Below are 13,802 nucleotides of genomic sequence, written 5' to 3'. Positions count from 1 at the left end.
CACATTTTGTTATGTTACAGCCTTATTCCAAAATGGATTAAATTCATTATTTTCCTCAAAATTCTACAAACAATACCTCATAATGACAACGTGAAAGAAGTTTGTTTGAAATCTTTGCAAATTTATTAAAAATAAAAAAACAAAATTTTGAAATTTTTAGAATTAGAATTTTGAGGAAAATAATGAATTTCATCCATTTTCGAATAAGGCTGTAACATAACAAAATGTGGAAAAAGTGAAGCGCTGTGAATACTTTCCGGATGCACTGTAGGTCACCGAGCGTATTAACCTCCCTCACAATCCACTCTGTCCAGCAGAAAGGGGACTTATTAAAACATAATTTTGGTTTCAGCCATATGCTCGAGGCAACATTTAAATAAATGTCTGAATTAAACACTCTGGACACTTTTGTACATACCGAGTGCAAATTTGAGATAACGGGGTGTAACTTAGCTTCTCCGGTTAGTTTGATAGAAAGGCTTTGCAATGGCGAAATAGGGGCAAGAACTTCCTATTCAATACAAAACCTGGAGGGGCTCTCTCAGGTGGAAGCGACCAATGGGCCAAATGTCTGAGACCGAATGCATAATAATAAAACAAAATCTTGGGTAGGCCTAGCCCACCTTTGCCAATTGGCCTATGCAGTTTACTGAAATGTAATCTGGGATGTTTACCATTCCAAATGAAGGACTTCGCTATGCTATCAAATTGCTTGAAATAAGCGAGGGGGACATCTATAGGGAGATATTGTAGCAGGTAGTTGAATTTTGGAATACAATTCATTTTAATAACATTAACCTTCCCAATCATAGATAAATGTAATGAAGCCCACCTGCCCACATCGCTCGAAAATACCCAAATACTTAATGCCCTGTTTGGGCCACTGGAAGGCGCCTGGCTTAAAAGCCATTACCGGGCAGTACGCTGTCAGAGCCAAAGCTTCGGATTTAGACCAAATAACTCTGTATCCTGAGAATTTAGAAAAGGAATTAATAATTCTGTGGAGGTAAGGCGTAGATCTAGTGGGGTCAGAGACGAATAATAAAATATAATCTGCGTAAAGCAAAAGCTTATGCGCCACACCTCCCGCCATCACCCCTGGAAAATCATCATCCTTTCGTGGCTGCTAATGGTTCCAGGGCAAGACAGAACAATAAGGGGGAAGGAGGGCAACCCTGCCGGGTGCCCCTATCCAGATTAAAATAATCTGAAATGAATCCATTTGTTTGTACCGCTGCTACCAGATGTCTATAAAGTAACTTAATCCATCCAATAAAAGTATTCCCAAACCCATATATTCCCTTAATTATAGAAAGATAATCCCATTCTACCATATCAAATGCCTTTTCGGCGTCAAGTGAGATGGCAGTGACCGGAGTCTGATCGTTCACCACTGACCACGTGATATTGATGAAATGCCTAATGTTATCAGAAGAGCTGTGGCCCCAAATAAACCCCACCTGATCTATATGTATAAGAGATGTCATAACTTTACTTAATCGGTTAGCCAAAAGTTTTGACAATATTTTTACATCTAGCTGGATCTTTGTCCTTTTTAAGAATCAGACTGATCCGGGCTTGCGTCATGGTTGGTGGAAGCTTTCTGTTCTTTAATGATTCCGTTTAAATTTCTAGCAAAAGTGGATCCAGTTCTGTAGCATAAGATCTAAAAAATTCAGTGGCAAAACAATCTGGCCCCAGAGCCGTGCCTGTAGGCAAGGCCTTAATTACCTCGCCAATTTCCTCCAAGTTTATCTCAGAATCAAGAGAATTTTTTTGCTCATTCGTCAGTTTAGGGAGTTCTAATGGTTCCACAAAGTTTCTAACATCTTCATCAGTTGACGAAGACGTGGAACTATAGAGATCAAGATAGAATTCTTTAAAAGCATTATTAATATCAGTGGCGAATTCTCAGGGCCAGCAAAGCCTTCTCTGCTGGCCTAACATGACAAATAAATAAATATTTTTCATCCTTTCATTCTCAATCACCTTTTTGCCTATGTATTTTTAATCGCTTTCCACTCTTAATTAATCTACAAACAGAGAAAAGCGAAAAGTTTATCCAGTCAGAATTTATTCCTTGATGCTTACTAGCAAAGTGTGACAACTGTTTCACAAATCGCATGCCCGAAGCAGCGCGTGAGTCTGAGCTCCACCCCGTCAGGCCTTCAGAATTTCTTCAGAATCCCTCAACAGTGCAAATGAATGGGAAACAAAAGTCAGATTGTCAGATTCATCAACCAATCAGATTGATTTATTTGTTCTTGGTGGGTGTGATCTTTAGGATATGTCCCGGTCGAGGCCTTCTAGCTGGCCTTGAGTGACGCAATCACGCTTTAAGTGATGTAATTTGAAAGCGAAGAGCGAGAGATCTTGCTGACGAATCGGCTGTCATCACTGCTGGTATTGCCATTGAGAAAGAGATCCTTATGGATTTAAACACATGAGATGTTATGCATGACCGTGTGATTGCTTAATTTATTAAACAGGAAAGGAGGACTGATTTTCATGCTTTTTGCATTGTTATAACAACATCAGGAGTTTTCTAAGTGTAAATTAGGCTGCTTGAGCATTCAGTGTCGGATCAAGTTTTGAAAAGTAGTGCTGCGTTCCATTCAACTCGGAAAGTCAGATTTTACAACTTCCTACTAGAAAAAGTACAATGAAATGCATAGTGAAGTCAGAATTACAACTTGTAGGCTCGTGCAGAAATTCTCAGCTCCCACAGATGCAGGTGCATGATGTCACACAAGCATGTCGACACTCAGGGAGATATACAAAGTAAGTGATAAACATTCACTTTATTAAGAATATCGATAAATGATTTAGTTTCCACATTACATGATATTAAAGCTTGTTTAACAAACGCCTGCAAAAACAGGTGTATAAAACATTATAATCTATTTTGATAATCGTACACCTGTAGCACAAATGCTAGCACTGCAGCTGCTAATGAGAGTCAAATCCCTGCTAAGCTAACAGGAGCATTGCAGTTTTGTTTCCTTAAACATCATCTTCCGAATATCGGGGAATGGAATGCATTTATGGTCGGAGATATCAAGTAGGAATATCCCACATCCCACTTGAATGGAACGCAGCATAACCGTGTACCCTGACGAAACGTAATTTATTGCAAGCAACATTTAAATCGCAAATATTATTAGATAGATTTTTCCAGGTATTATAGACCTCCTTGGTAGATTCATATGAAAAATTATGATTTTTGAAGGTCTGTTCGGGAGACGTTCATTTCATAAACAGTCATGCTACAGTTAAAAATTAGGCTTGCTTGAGCATTAAGTGTCATTTCAAGTTCTGGCTTTCGTGCGTGTACGTGTTTTTAAATGTCAATTGGTATTACTAGTTAACTGTGACATAAATGTATGATGCCCAAAGGCATAGGGTGTCATATTCATTGTGAAACTGTGTTTTCTTAATGGCATGAATCACACTGAAGGCCTAGACATAAAATGCATGGCCCGCCACTGATTAATATCAATAGCCGAGGTAAAAATTTCACCACCAGCAGATTTCACTGAGGGAATGGTAGAAAAAGACTCTCTCTGCTTTATATATCTAGCCAAAGTCTTCCCTGCTTTGTCCCCTGACTCAAAGTATGACTGTCTTGCCCTGAATAGCCAAAACTCCACCTTCCGTGACAATATAGTATTATATATATATTTCAATCGGGTCAATTCTCTGAGGCCATCAGACGACATTCGCCGCTTCAGCTCTGCCTCGGAACTTTTAATATTCTCTTCCAACTCCATGAGTTCTCGTGCTTTGGATTTTTTGATGAATGAGGCCTACTGTATGATCCGACCCCTAAAAAACGCCTTAAGTGCCTCCCAAGCCACGCACACAGAGGATACTGAGGACCAGTTGGTCTCCATGTAAACATTAATTTCAGCCTTTAATATTTGTTGGAATTCAGGATTTTGCAAAAGGGATACATTAAAGTGGCTACTATATTATTTATTTTTCTCCGTATGTGGCAACATCTCTAAACTCACCAGGGCGTGATCTGAGACTTATATGTTTCCAATTGAGCAATCAACAACAGATGAAATTAGGGACTTAGATATATAAAAATTATATTCTAGAATAAATCTTATGGACTGATGAAAAGAATGTAAAATCCCTACCAGATGGGTTCAAAAGTCTCCAAATATCTGTAAGACCAAGATTTTTACACATCCTGTGAAGCGTCAATGTTGTTCTAGGGGGCTTACACACTTTTGCTTTACTATGATCAAGGACTGAGTCCATCAATAGATTAAAGTCTCCTCCCAGTATTATATCATGAGGGGTGCCAGCAGCTTGCAACATCCCTTCAAGATCTATAAAAAAGCCCTGATCATCAGTGTTAGGTGCGTAAATATTTGCCAAAATCAAATTTTGCCCATGAATTTCTGCTAAAACAATAAAGACTCTTCCTAATTTATCTTTACTCTGTTTGAGACATTTGAATTGTAGATATTTACTTATCAGTGTAATGACTCCCATGCTCTTACTTGAACCAGCACAAAGAAAACATGCCCACCCCATATCTTCCCACATTTTTCAGCTTCCTGTGGGGAAAGATGCATTTCTTGAAGAAACACTATATCATATTTCTTACGTTTAATAAAATAAATAACATTCCTTCTTTTTATGGGGTGCCCCAACCCATTCACATTCCATGTGGAGAGAGACAATCCACTCATATTAAAATTTTACATTTTGACATGTTAGAAAAAAAAGATTGTGTGTCAAAAACAAAATTATAAAGACCACATTCCTACATTAGTGCAACAATCAAACCCTGAACTTCCCCCAAAACCAAACAAACAGAAAAAAGAAAAACGTGTGCATTAACCCCGTGCACAACAGAAAAAAAAGGCTGTTCAGTTTCCTCGGGCAGTCAAACGAATGTTCTGTGAGCCAGCCCATTCAACTGTTGTTTCAACCATCGACATAATCATTCCAATGTCCTGCAAGAAATACTCCACAAAACAAACTCCAACCAATAGGAGGCATGAGCACAAAAAAACATGCAGATTTATCCACAACACTGTCCCGAAGGAGTGTTATTCCACAAAACAAACACGAGATCTTTATCGGATGAGCCCAGAAATTTTGCCAGAATTGATCGGGGCCTGTCTCCCTTCCCGGCTCTCTGAGCCAGAACTCTGTGAGCTCGCTCGATTTCCAGCCTATGGCCTGTTATGTCAAGTAGACTTGGAAGGAGCCTGTCCAGAAATTTCACCATATTCTGACCCTCTGCTCGCTCAGGAATTCCAACAACTCGGACGTTGTTCCGCCGACTATGATTTTCCATATCTTCCAACTTTTCCCAGACACACTCCAAGTCTGCTTTGGTCACTAGCAGATTAGCAGCTAATTCCCTTTCCGATGACTCCAGATAATCGATCCATTTTTCGACATCTGCCACTCTTGTAACCATCTCAGTGAATTTTGTCTCCATGGCAGTGATCGATCGACGTATTGCAGCAAGATCCTCCAAGTCAGCAACGACCTTCGTCAGCATTGCCGATACGTTCAGCAGTTCGTGCTGAATCTCTTTCACCTCTCCGGCCAAATTGACTCCCTGGTCTGAGGCCTCCAGGAGGGCATCAGCTGGAGCACATACGTGTCTTTTAATGTCTCCAGAGTCCGAGGATTTTGAATTCTTTGACATGTTGTCTTCCTAGAACAGTTATGGATCAGGGTGTGTCAAATCTCACTGTTTTACATCATTAAAAGAATCAAAACTATCAAAGTGTGCAGAGCTCGCCGTTCACACATCCGAAACTCGCATGGCATCACGTGACTCCCCCCAGAGACTGTTAATTGATGGTATATGCTTCTGCTGAAGCCAGCAATCCACGTTATTTCAATTTGATTTTAAAACATAGTGTTTAATTTCGGGATTTCTGGTGAAGAACTACATTACCCATGATCCTGAAGAGAGATCCACCAATCAGAGGATCCAATATACAAAACTTCCCAAAAGAGCTCTGCAGCGCCTACCCACTCCCATGACGCACTGTGAGTGATCAGAATCAGAATCAGCTTTATTGCCAAGTATGCTTACACATACAAGGAATTTGTCTTGGTGACAGGAGCTTCCAGTGTACAACCATACAAAAACAATACAAAAACAGCAGCAAGACATAGATAATAAAAAAACAAAAAATAAAAAATAATTATACACATACGTACAGACACACACACACATACATACACACATACACATGGGTAGTGCAAAACTAATACAATCTGTTATGTACAGTGTAAATACAAATCTGTTATGTACAGTGCAAATGTTTTTGTTTTGTTTTGTTTTTTTCCCCAGAGGAATGAAATGGCAGAAGAGGTTGGATGTGTTGGATATATATAAGAAAGACTAAACTGTGTATTGCACATAGTTATTGCTCAATGGGGCAATTTAACTGTTCATGAGATGGATAGCCTGAGGGAAAAAACTGTTCCTGTGCCTGACGGTTCTGGTGCTCAGAGCTCTGAAGCGTCGGCCAGAAGGCAACAGTTCAAAAAGATAGTGGGCAGGGTGAGTGGGGTCCAGAGCGATTTTTCCAGCCTTTTTCCTCACTCTGGAAGTGTATAGTTCTTGAAGGGGTGGCAGGGGGCAACCAATAATCCTCTCAGCAGTCCGAACTGTCCTTTGTAGTCTTCTGATGTCTGATTTTGTAGCTGAACCAAACCAGACAGTTATTGAAGTGCAGAGGACAGACTCAATGACTGCTGAGTAGAACTGTATCAGCAGCGCCTGTGGCAAGTTGAATTTCCTCAGCTGGCGAAGGAAGTACAACCTCTGCTGGGCCTTTTTCACAATGGAGTCAATGTGGGTCTCCCACTTCAGGTCCTGTGAGATGGTAGTGCCCAGTAACCTGAATGACTCCACTGCTGCCACAGTGCTGTTTAGAATGGTGAGGGGGGTCAGTGTTGGGGTGTTCCTCCTAAAGTCCACAATCATCTCCACCGTTTTGAGCATGTTCAGCTCAAGGTTGTTTTGACTGCACCAGACAGCCAGCTGTTTAACCTCCCTTCTGTATGTAGACTCATCGTCATCTCGGATGAGGCCGATGACAGTGGTGTCGTCTGCAAACTTCAGGAGCTTGACAGAGGGGTCCTTGGCAATGCAGTCATTGGTGTAGAGGGAGAAGAGTAGTGGGGAGAGCACACATCCCTGGGGGACACCAGTGCTGATTGTACAGGTGCTGGAAGTGAGTTTCCCCTGTCTCACAATCTGCTGCCTGTCTGTCAGAAAGCTGGTAATCCACTGACAGATAGACATGGGAACAGAGAGTTGGTGTAATTTATTCTGGAGTATAGCTGGGATGATGGTGTTGAAAGCCGACTGAAGTCCACAAAAAGGATCCTTGCATATGTCCCTGGTCTGTCCAGATGTTGCAGGATATGATGCAAACCCATGTTGACTGCATCATCCACAGACCTGTTTGCTCGATAAGCAAATTGAAGGGGATCTAGAAAGGGTCCAGTGATGTTCTTCAGGTGGGCCAACACCAGTCTCTCAAATGATTTCATGACCACAGATGTCAGGGTGACAGGTCTGTAGTCATTAAGTCCTGTGATTTTTGGTTTCTTTGGGACAGGAATAATGATTGATCATTTGAAGCAGCATGGGACTTCACACTGCTCCAGTGATCTATTGAAAATCTGTGTGAAGATGGGGGCCAGCTGGTTAGCACAGGATCTAAGACATGCAGGTAAAACGCCATTTGGGCCCTGTGCTTTCCTTATCCTTTGTTGTCGAAAGACGCGGCTCATATCATCTTCACAGATCTTAAGTGCAGGTTGAGTAGCAGTAGGGGGGAGGAGGGGGTTTGCAGGAGGTGTTGGTGTTTGTGTGAAGTGAAGGTCAGAGTGGGTGTGGGGTGTGAGGTTGGGCCTTTCAAATCTACAGTAGAACACATTCAGGTCATCAGCCAGTTGTTGGTCCACCACAGGGTTGGGGGCAGGAGTCCTGTAATTCGTAAGTTGTTTCATGCCACTCCACACTGATGCAGGGTCGTTAGCTGAAAACTTGTTTTTCAGCTTCTCAGATTATCTTCTTTTTGCCACTCTGATTCCCTTATTCAGTGTGTTCCTGGCCTGATTGTACAAGACTTTATCCCCAACTCTGTAAGCATCCTCTTTGGCCTGACGAAGCTGCCTGAGTTCTGCTGTAAACCATAGTTTGTCGTTGTTAAATGTTAAATAGTCCTAGTAGGAATGCACATATCCTCACAGAAACTGATATATGATGTAACAGTATCTGTGAGCTCGTCCAGATTGGTGTCTGCAGCCTCAAAAACACTCCAATCAGTGCAGTCAAAGCAGGCTTGTAGTTCCAGCTCTGCTTCGTTGGTCCATCTCATTACAGTCCTTAATACAGGCTTAGCAGATTTTGTCTTTAATTTTTGTCTGTAGATTGGAAGAAGATGAACCAGACAGTGATCAGAGAGTCCCAAAGCTACTCTAGGGAATGAGCGATATGCATCCGTTATTGTTGTGTAGCAATGATCCAGTATATTTCTGTCTCTGGTTGGGCATGTAATGTGCTGTTTGTATTTGAGCAGTTCACGTGTGAGGTTTGCTTTGTTAAAATCCCCAAGAATAATAATAACTGAGTCTGGGTATTGTTGTTCCGTGTCTGTGATTTGATCAGCCAGCTGTTGCAGGGCAGCTTTCAAACACGCGTTTGATGCAATATACACACTCACCAGAATAAACGAGGAAAATACCCGTGGCGAGTAGAAAGGCTTACAGTTAACAAAGAGCGCTTCCAAATTAGGACAGCACATGCTCTTTAACGTTGTTACATCTGTACACCAACTTTCATTGATGTAAAAGCATGTTCCACCGCCTCTCGTTTTCCCCGTTAACTCCGCGATGCGATCTGCTCTGAACAGCTGAAAGCCCGGCAGATGTAACGCGCTGTCCAGAATGGCTTCACTCAGCCAGGTTTCTGTGAAGCACAAGGCAGCAGAGTTTGAAAGGTCCTTGTTTGTGCGGGTGAGGAGATGTAGTTCGTCCGTTTCGTTAGGGAGAGAGCGGAGATTCGCTAGATGAATGCTCAGCAGCGTTGTTTAAAAGCTGCGCTGACGGAGTTTGACCAGCGGGCCTGCTCGTCTCCCTCGCCTGCGTCTCATAGTGCGTTTAAACAACACAGCCGCGCCTCTGACTAGAATGTCAAACAAAACGTCCGAATATTCAAAATCCGGGAAAAGATTGTCTGGTATATGCTGTCGAATGTTCAGCAGTTCGTCTCTGTTAAAACTGACTGGAAAAAGATTACTAAACACAGGACAAACAAACAAAAACTACAAAACAATAGAAGCGCTCCACACCAAGGCGACCATCCGCGGCGCCATCATGATGTATATGTACGTCGAGTCGGTCGAGTCAGTCTCCTGACCCTCCCAAACTACTTATATATTTGGATACTGTATATCTTAATATTTTGTAATAAAATTAAAATATATACTTATAATCAACAACTTTTAAATCATTCGTTTTTATATTTTTCCATCGCTTTTAATTTGATTACGTCATTTGCAATGCCTCATGGGATTGTTGTTAATTCCCTCATTAAAGATGGAAAGTCTTTTGTCTTTTTTCAATTTTCTAATATTTTTCCACTCTTTTATGAAGGATTTGATGAAATCCCTATTGAAAAAAAATTATAATAATAATGGGAAAAATACTTCCTTAAATTCAATCCTTCCTTAAAAAAAATATTCTTAAAGTGCTAATAAAAATGAAACCAATCTTTAGATTTCTGTCTTTTATCTTTATTTTGTTACATTATTTCATGATGATTTAACAATGCATTACTGTAATACAGTAAAATAGGCAGTTTGTAATGACTGAATGACAATTTAATTACTTAATTGTCTGGCAGAAATGTTATTAAAATATTGCATTTTGTTTTGGGCTGACACTTCTAATTTCATTAATACCGTATTTGGTCTATAGTAACTCTGAGTTCATTTAAAAGCCATTTATCCTTTGAATAGCTGTGGACTCTTGATGATCAGCATGTGGCAAAACACAGCAATGTACAAACACCAGTGTATTTCTTGAATTGCACTCATGGATCAATAAAGTTTCCCTGTCTATTCTCTGATCAGGTGAGTCTTTTGGTTCCAGTGGCATACCTGCTGTTCTGGGCTCTGCTGCTGGGCTTCAGTCTACACTCAGAGCCGTTGGTGTGTGGTGTAGGGCTGGTCATCATGCTCACTGGAGTGCCCGTCTATTTCCTTGGAGTTTACTGGCAACACAAGCCAAAATGCATATATGACTTTATTGGTAAGTTTCACTGGGGAGATTGAATATTTTATTTCAATTATTGTTCAGTATAGGTACAGTATATATATATATATATATATATATATATATATATATATATATATATATATATATCACACACACACACACACACACACACACTGTGTGGCCACTCTAATATTTCGTTGGACCGCCTTTAGCTTTGATTACGGCGTGCATTTGTCGTGACATTGTTTCAACAAACTTATGCAACGTCATAAAATTTATTTCCATCCATAGTTGCATTCATTTTTGGCCAAGACCTTGTATTGATGGCGAGAGAGTCGAACCACTCCGTAAAGTCTTCTCCAGCACATCCCAAAGACTTTCAATGGCGTTAAGGTCAGGACTCTGTGGTGGCCAGTTCATGTACAAATGATTCCTCATGCTCCCTGAACCACTCTTTCACAATTTGAGCCCGATGAATCTTGGCATTGTCATACTGGAATATGTCCATGACATCAGAGAAGAAAAAAATCCATTGATGGGATAACCTGGTCATTCAGTACATTCAGGTAGTCAGCTGACTTCATTTTATTACTGCATAACATTGCTGAGCCTAGATCTGACCAATTGAAGCAACCCTAGATCATAACACTGTCTCCAGATGCTTGCACAGTGGGCATTATGCATGACGGCTGCATCGCTTCATGCGCTTCCCTTCTTACCCTGATGCATCCATCGCTTTGGAATAGGGTAAATCTGGACTCATCAGACCACATGACCTTTTTCCATTGCTCCACAGTCCAATCTTTACGCTCCCTAGCAAATTGAAGTAGTTTTTTCAACAAGTGGCTTTCTTGTGGCCACACAGCTGTTTAGTCCCAATCTTGTAAGTTCTTGTGCATGTGGAAATGCTCTTACTTTCACTATTAAACATAGCCATGAGTTCTATTGTCGATTTTTTACGATGTGACTGCACCAAGAATTTTAGTGATCTACGATCACGATCATTCAAGATTTTTTTCCGACCATATTTCTTCTGTGAAGCTGATGGTTCACACACTGATGGTTTTAATAATGCGTTGTACAGTTCTTAATCCAGTTCCAGTGATTTCAGCGATCTCCTTACTTGTTTTCTTTGCTTGATGCAGGCCAATAATTTGCCCCTTGTGAAACACAGTAACATCTTTTCCACAACCACGGGATACGTCTTCTGACATGGTTTAAGAAATGAGAAGCTACACACTGCATCAGATAAGGTTAAAAGAAATGTTGACAGCTGAAATATATAAATCACTAAAATAATGATCCAATCATAGGCTCTTAAATATCTGCTCATTTAAATCCAAATGGCCACTTTATTTTTGGCTAGGCAGTGTATATATATATATATATATTCTTTGATAATTTATGCATATGGACTACTTTTATTGTGTTTTTGTATGCTTTTTTTTTTTTTTTTTTGGACATTGACAGTGACCTGTCTTTGTGTGCTTTCATTCCATGGAAAACAGCAATCTTTTGTGTTTTATGGATGAAAGAAAGTAATGCAGTTTTGGAACAAAATCATGCCAGTTTTCATTTTTGGATGAACTAATCCATCAAACGATTGTCAAAAATGAAGTTCGTGAAATGATTCATGTGTTTGAGCATTAAAAGTATAATCTAAGTATGTAATCTTTGTTACAGAGTGGGCTACGTACCTGGGACAGAGGGTGTTTTTTGTTGTTTTCCCACAAATTGATCCCATAGAAGTCACAGAATGGACTGACAAATCTTCCTTCACGAGCAAGGCTTCAGGACCACTTTGAATTTTGTATTAATTTAATTTGCCTGTTTATTTGCTTAAAAGGGCATCTACAAAGGCTTGTAGGGGAAATCAAACAATAACTGCCTCATTTATTTCAATGGGGACTCTGAGTGTTTGTTTCCAGTGGCACCACTTCAGCAATTATGGATTGTGTCTTTAAACTGTTTCACTTTTCATTTGTTAGGTATGTTTTTACAGGACCAGAAAATTGGCTTCAGTGTTTCAACCCTTAAATTTGCTACTGGGGTTCATTTGCAATTGACATTCCTGTGTTGACGTATGGGATGTGTACAGTATCTCTCTTCTCTTTTGCATGATTATTCACTTGTAGTTTCTTGAACACAACATAACAATTTACACAAACTATGCATGCCTCATTGATGTAAATACATTTGAAATGTTTCTAACAATAATATTCACTATACACAATTTTGTTTCCAGCTTGAAGTTGTAATGTTACATCAAGGCATTTTATTGTCATTATTTTTATTATCCCTATTCTCTTATTCTTGCAAGAAAAAGTTGTTTTTTCCAAGACAATGGAACAAGATGGAAAAAAATAATTGCTTAACAATACTGACAAGGGGAATGATGAGAATGGAGGTGGAGGGCGTTTATGCTTAAATCAAGTGAAAACAAAAGTGCATATGAAACTTTTTAAAAAAGTAAACATGTCCTATGCAATTTTGCTTATCAGGTAAATGTGTCTTGTTAAGGATGTTGATATATTTGTTTAGATACCACACAAAACAAAACCTGTGCTTTCAGACAGTGACAGTTTCAGTGCCATCCCTTGGGTGTTTTTGTTTATACAAGCTGAAATTTTATGAACGTGCCCTGGAGTGAAGTGAGTTTTAAAAAGTAATAATAATTTGTAAGACTTGCAAAGGCAGTGCAATGAATAAGACTGCTTGCATTTAACTGGATGTGAACAAGATGTAATAACCTTTATTACTGCACAGTTAACATGAATATAAAAATAATAAATACTGGCCTATAGGCATAATTACAATCTGTAACTAAGTTAGCTACAATCATTAAAAAAATTAATTAAAATAATAAAGTCAGGGGGAAAAAAAATAAAAAAATAAGAAAAGGCACCGCTGGGATTCGAACCCAGGATCTCCTGTTTACTAGACAGGCGCTTTAACCATCTAAGCCACGGCGCCACGGCCCAATACTGAAAGAATTATTAGCTATATTAGATATGACTATTAAGCCTATTAGCTATACGGTAATTTTATCTTGTGGTAGCTTTTATTTGGACTGCAATAAACTGACTGTTAAAGCATTAGTGTAACTTATATAATAAATCAAGAAAGACAATAAATCTCTCTATTTTATATGTATTTCTCTCATGTTTTTGCTAAAAATTTACGAAGCAAATCGTGATTAATGTCAATGCTGGAGTCTGTTTCACTACAGCAGAGGTTTCCCGGCCTTTTTTTTTTTTGCAGCTGCACCGCTGTGACCATATTTTTTCCATGAAGTAAAACATTTTCAAGAAATGTTTAAATCTTTCAGTAAATATAATGGATTTCATTTAATGGTTTAATGGCTTGTTTTGTATACGTTCTGAAACAGGTAATTTTTTTATTTTTAACAAAATATTTATTTATTTAATTTGACATTTCTTTATCACGAACCCCTTGAAGTTCCACCACAAACCCATAGGAGTTGCGAACGGGAAACCCGTCCTCAATAAACCACATAAACA

At 39.5% G+C, this 13,802-nt stretch overlaps 1 protein-coding gene and 1 non-coding gene across 2 annotated transcripts in view; one reads left to right on the top strand and one right to left on the bottom strand.

The window, feature by feature from the left end:
• Positions 1–13,516, top strand: part of LOC127437459 (asc-type amino acid transporter 1-like) — a 28,875-nt gene extending 15,359 nt beyond the window's left edge. Inside the window, exons 10-11 of the mRNA XM_051692393.1 lie at positions 10,137–10,314; positions 11,965–13,516. Of these exons, the coding sequence (XP_051548353.1) occupies positions 10,137–10,314; positions 11,965–12,086 (300 nt within the window). The 3' untranslated portion in view covers positions 12,087–13,516. The remainder of the gene's footprint in view (positions 1–10,136; positions 10,315–11,964) is intronic.
• trnat-agu (transfer RNA threonine (anticodon AGU)) lies at positions 13,181–13,254 on the bottom strand. The gene has a single exon. It is a non-coding gene; the product is annotated as a tRNA-Thr (tRNA).
• Positions 13,517–13,802: the final 286 nt, after the last annotated feature.

The sequence above is a fragment of the Myxocyprinus asiaticus genome, chromosome 48 (assembly GCF_019703515.2).
Source record: "Myxocyprinus asiaticus isolate MX2 ecotype Aquarium Trade chromosome 48, UBuf_Myxa_2, whole genome shotgun sequence".
NCBI lineage: Eukaryota > Metazoa > Chordata > Actinopteri > Cypriniformes > Catostomidae > Myxocyprinus > Myxocyprinus asiaticus.
The sequence above is the reverse complement of the archived record's forward strand: the minus strand, read 5'-3'. Positions and strand labels throughout refer to the sequence as shown.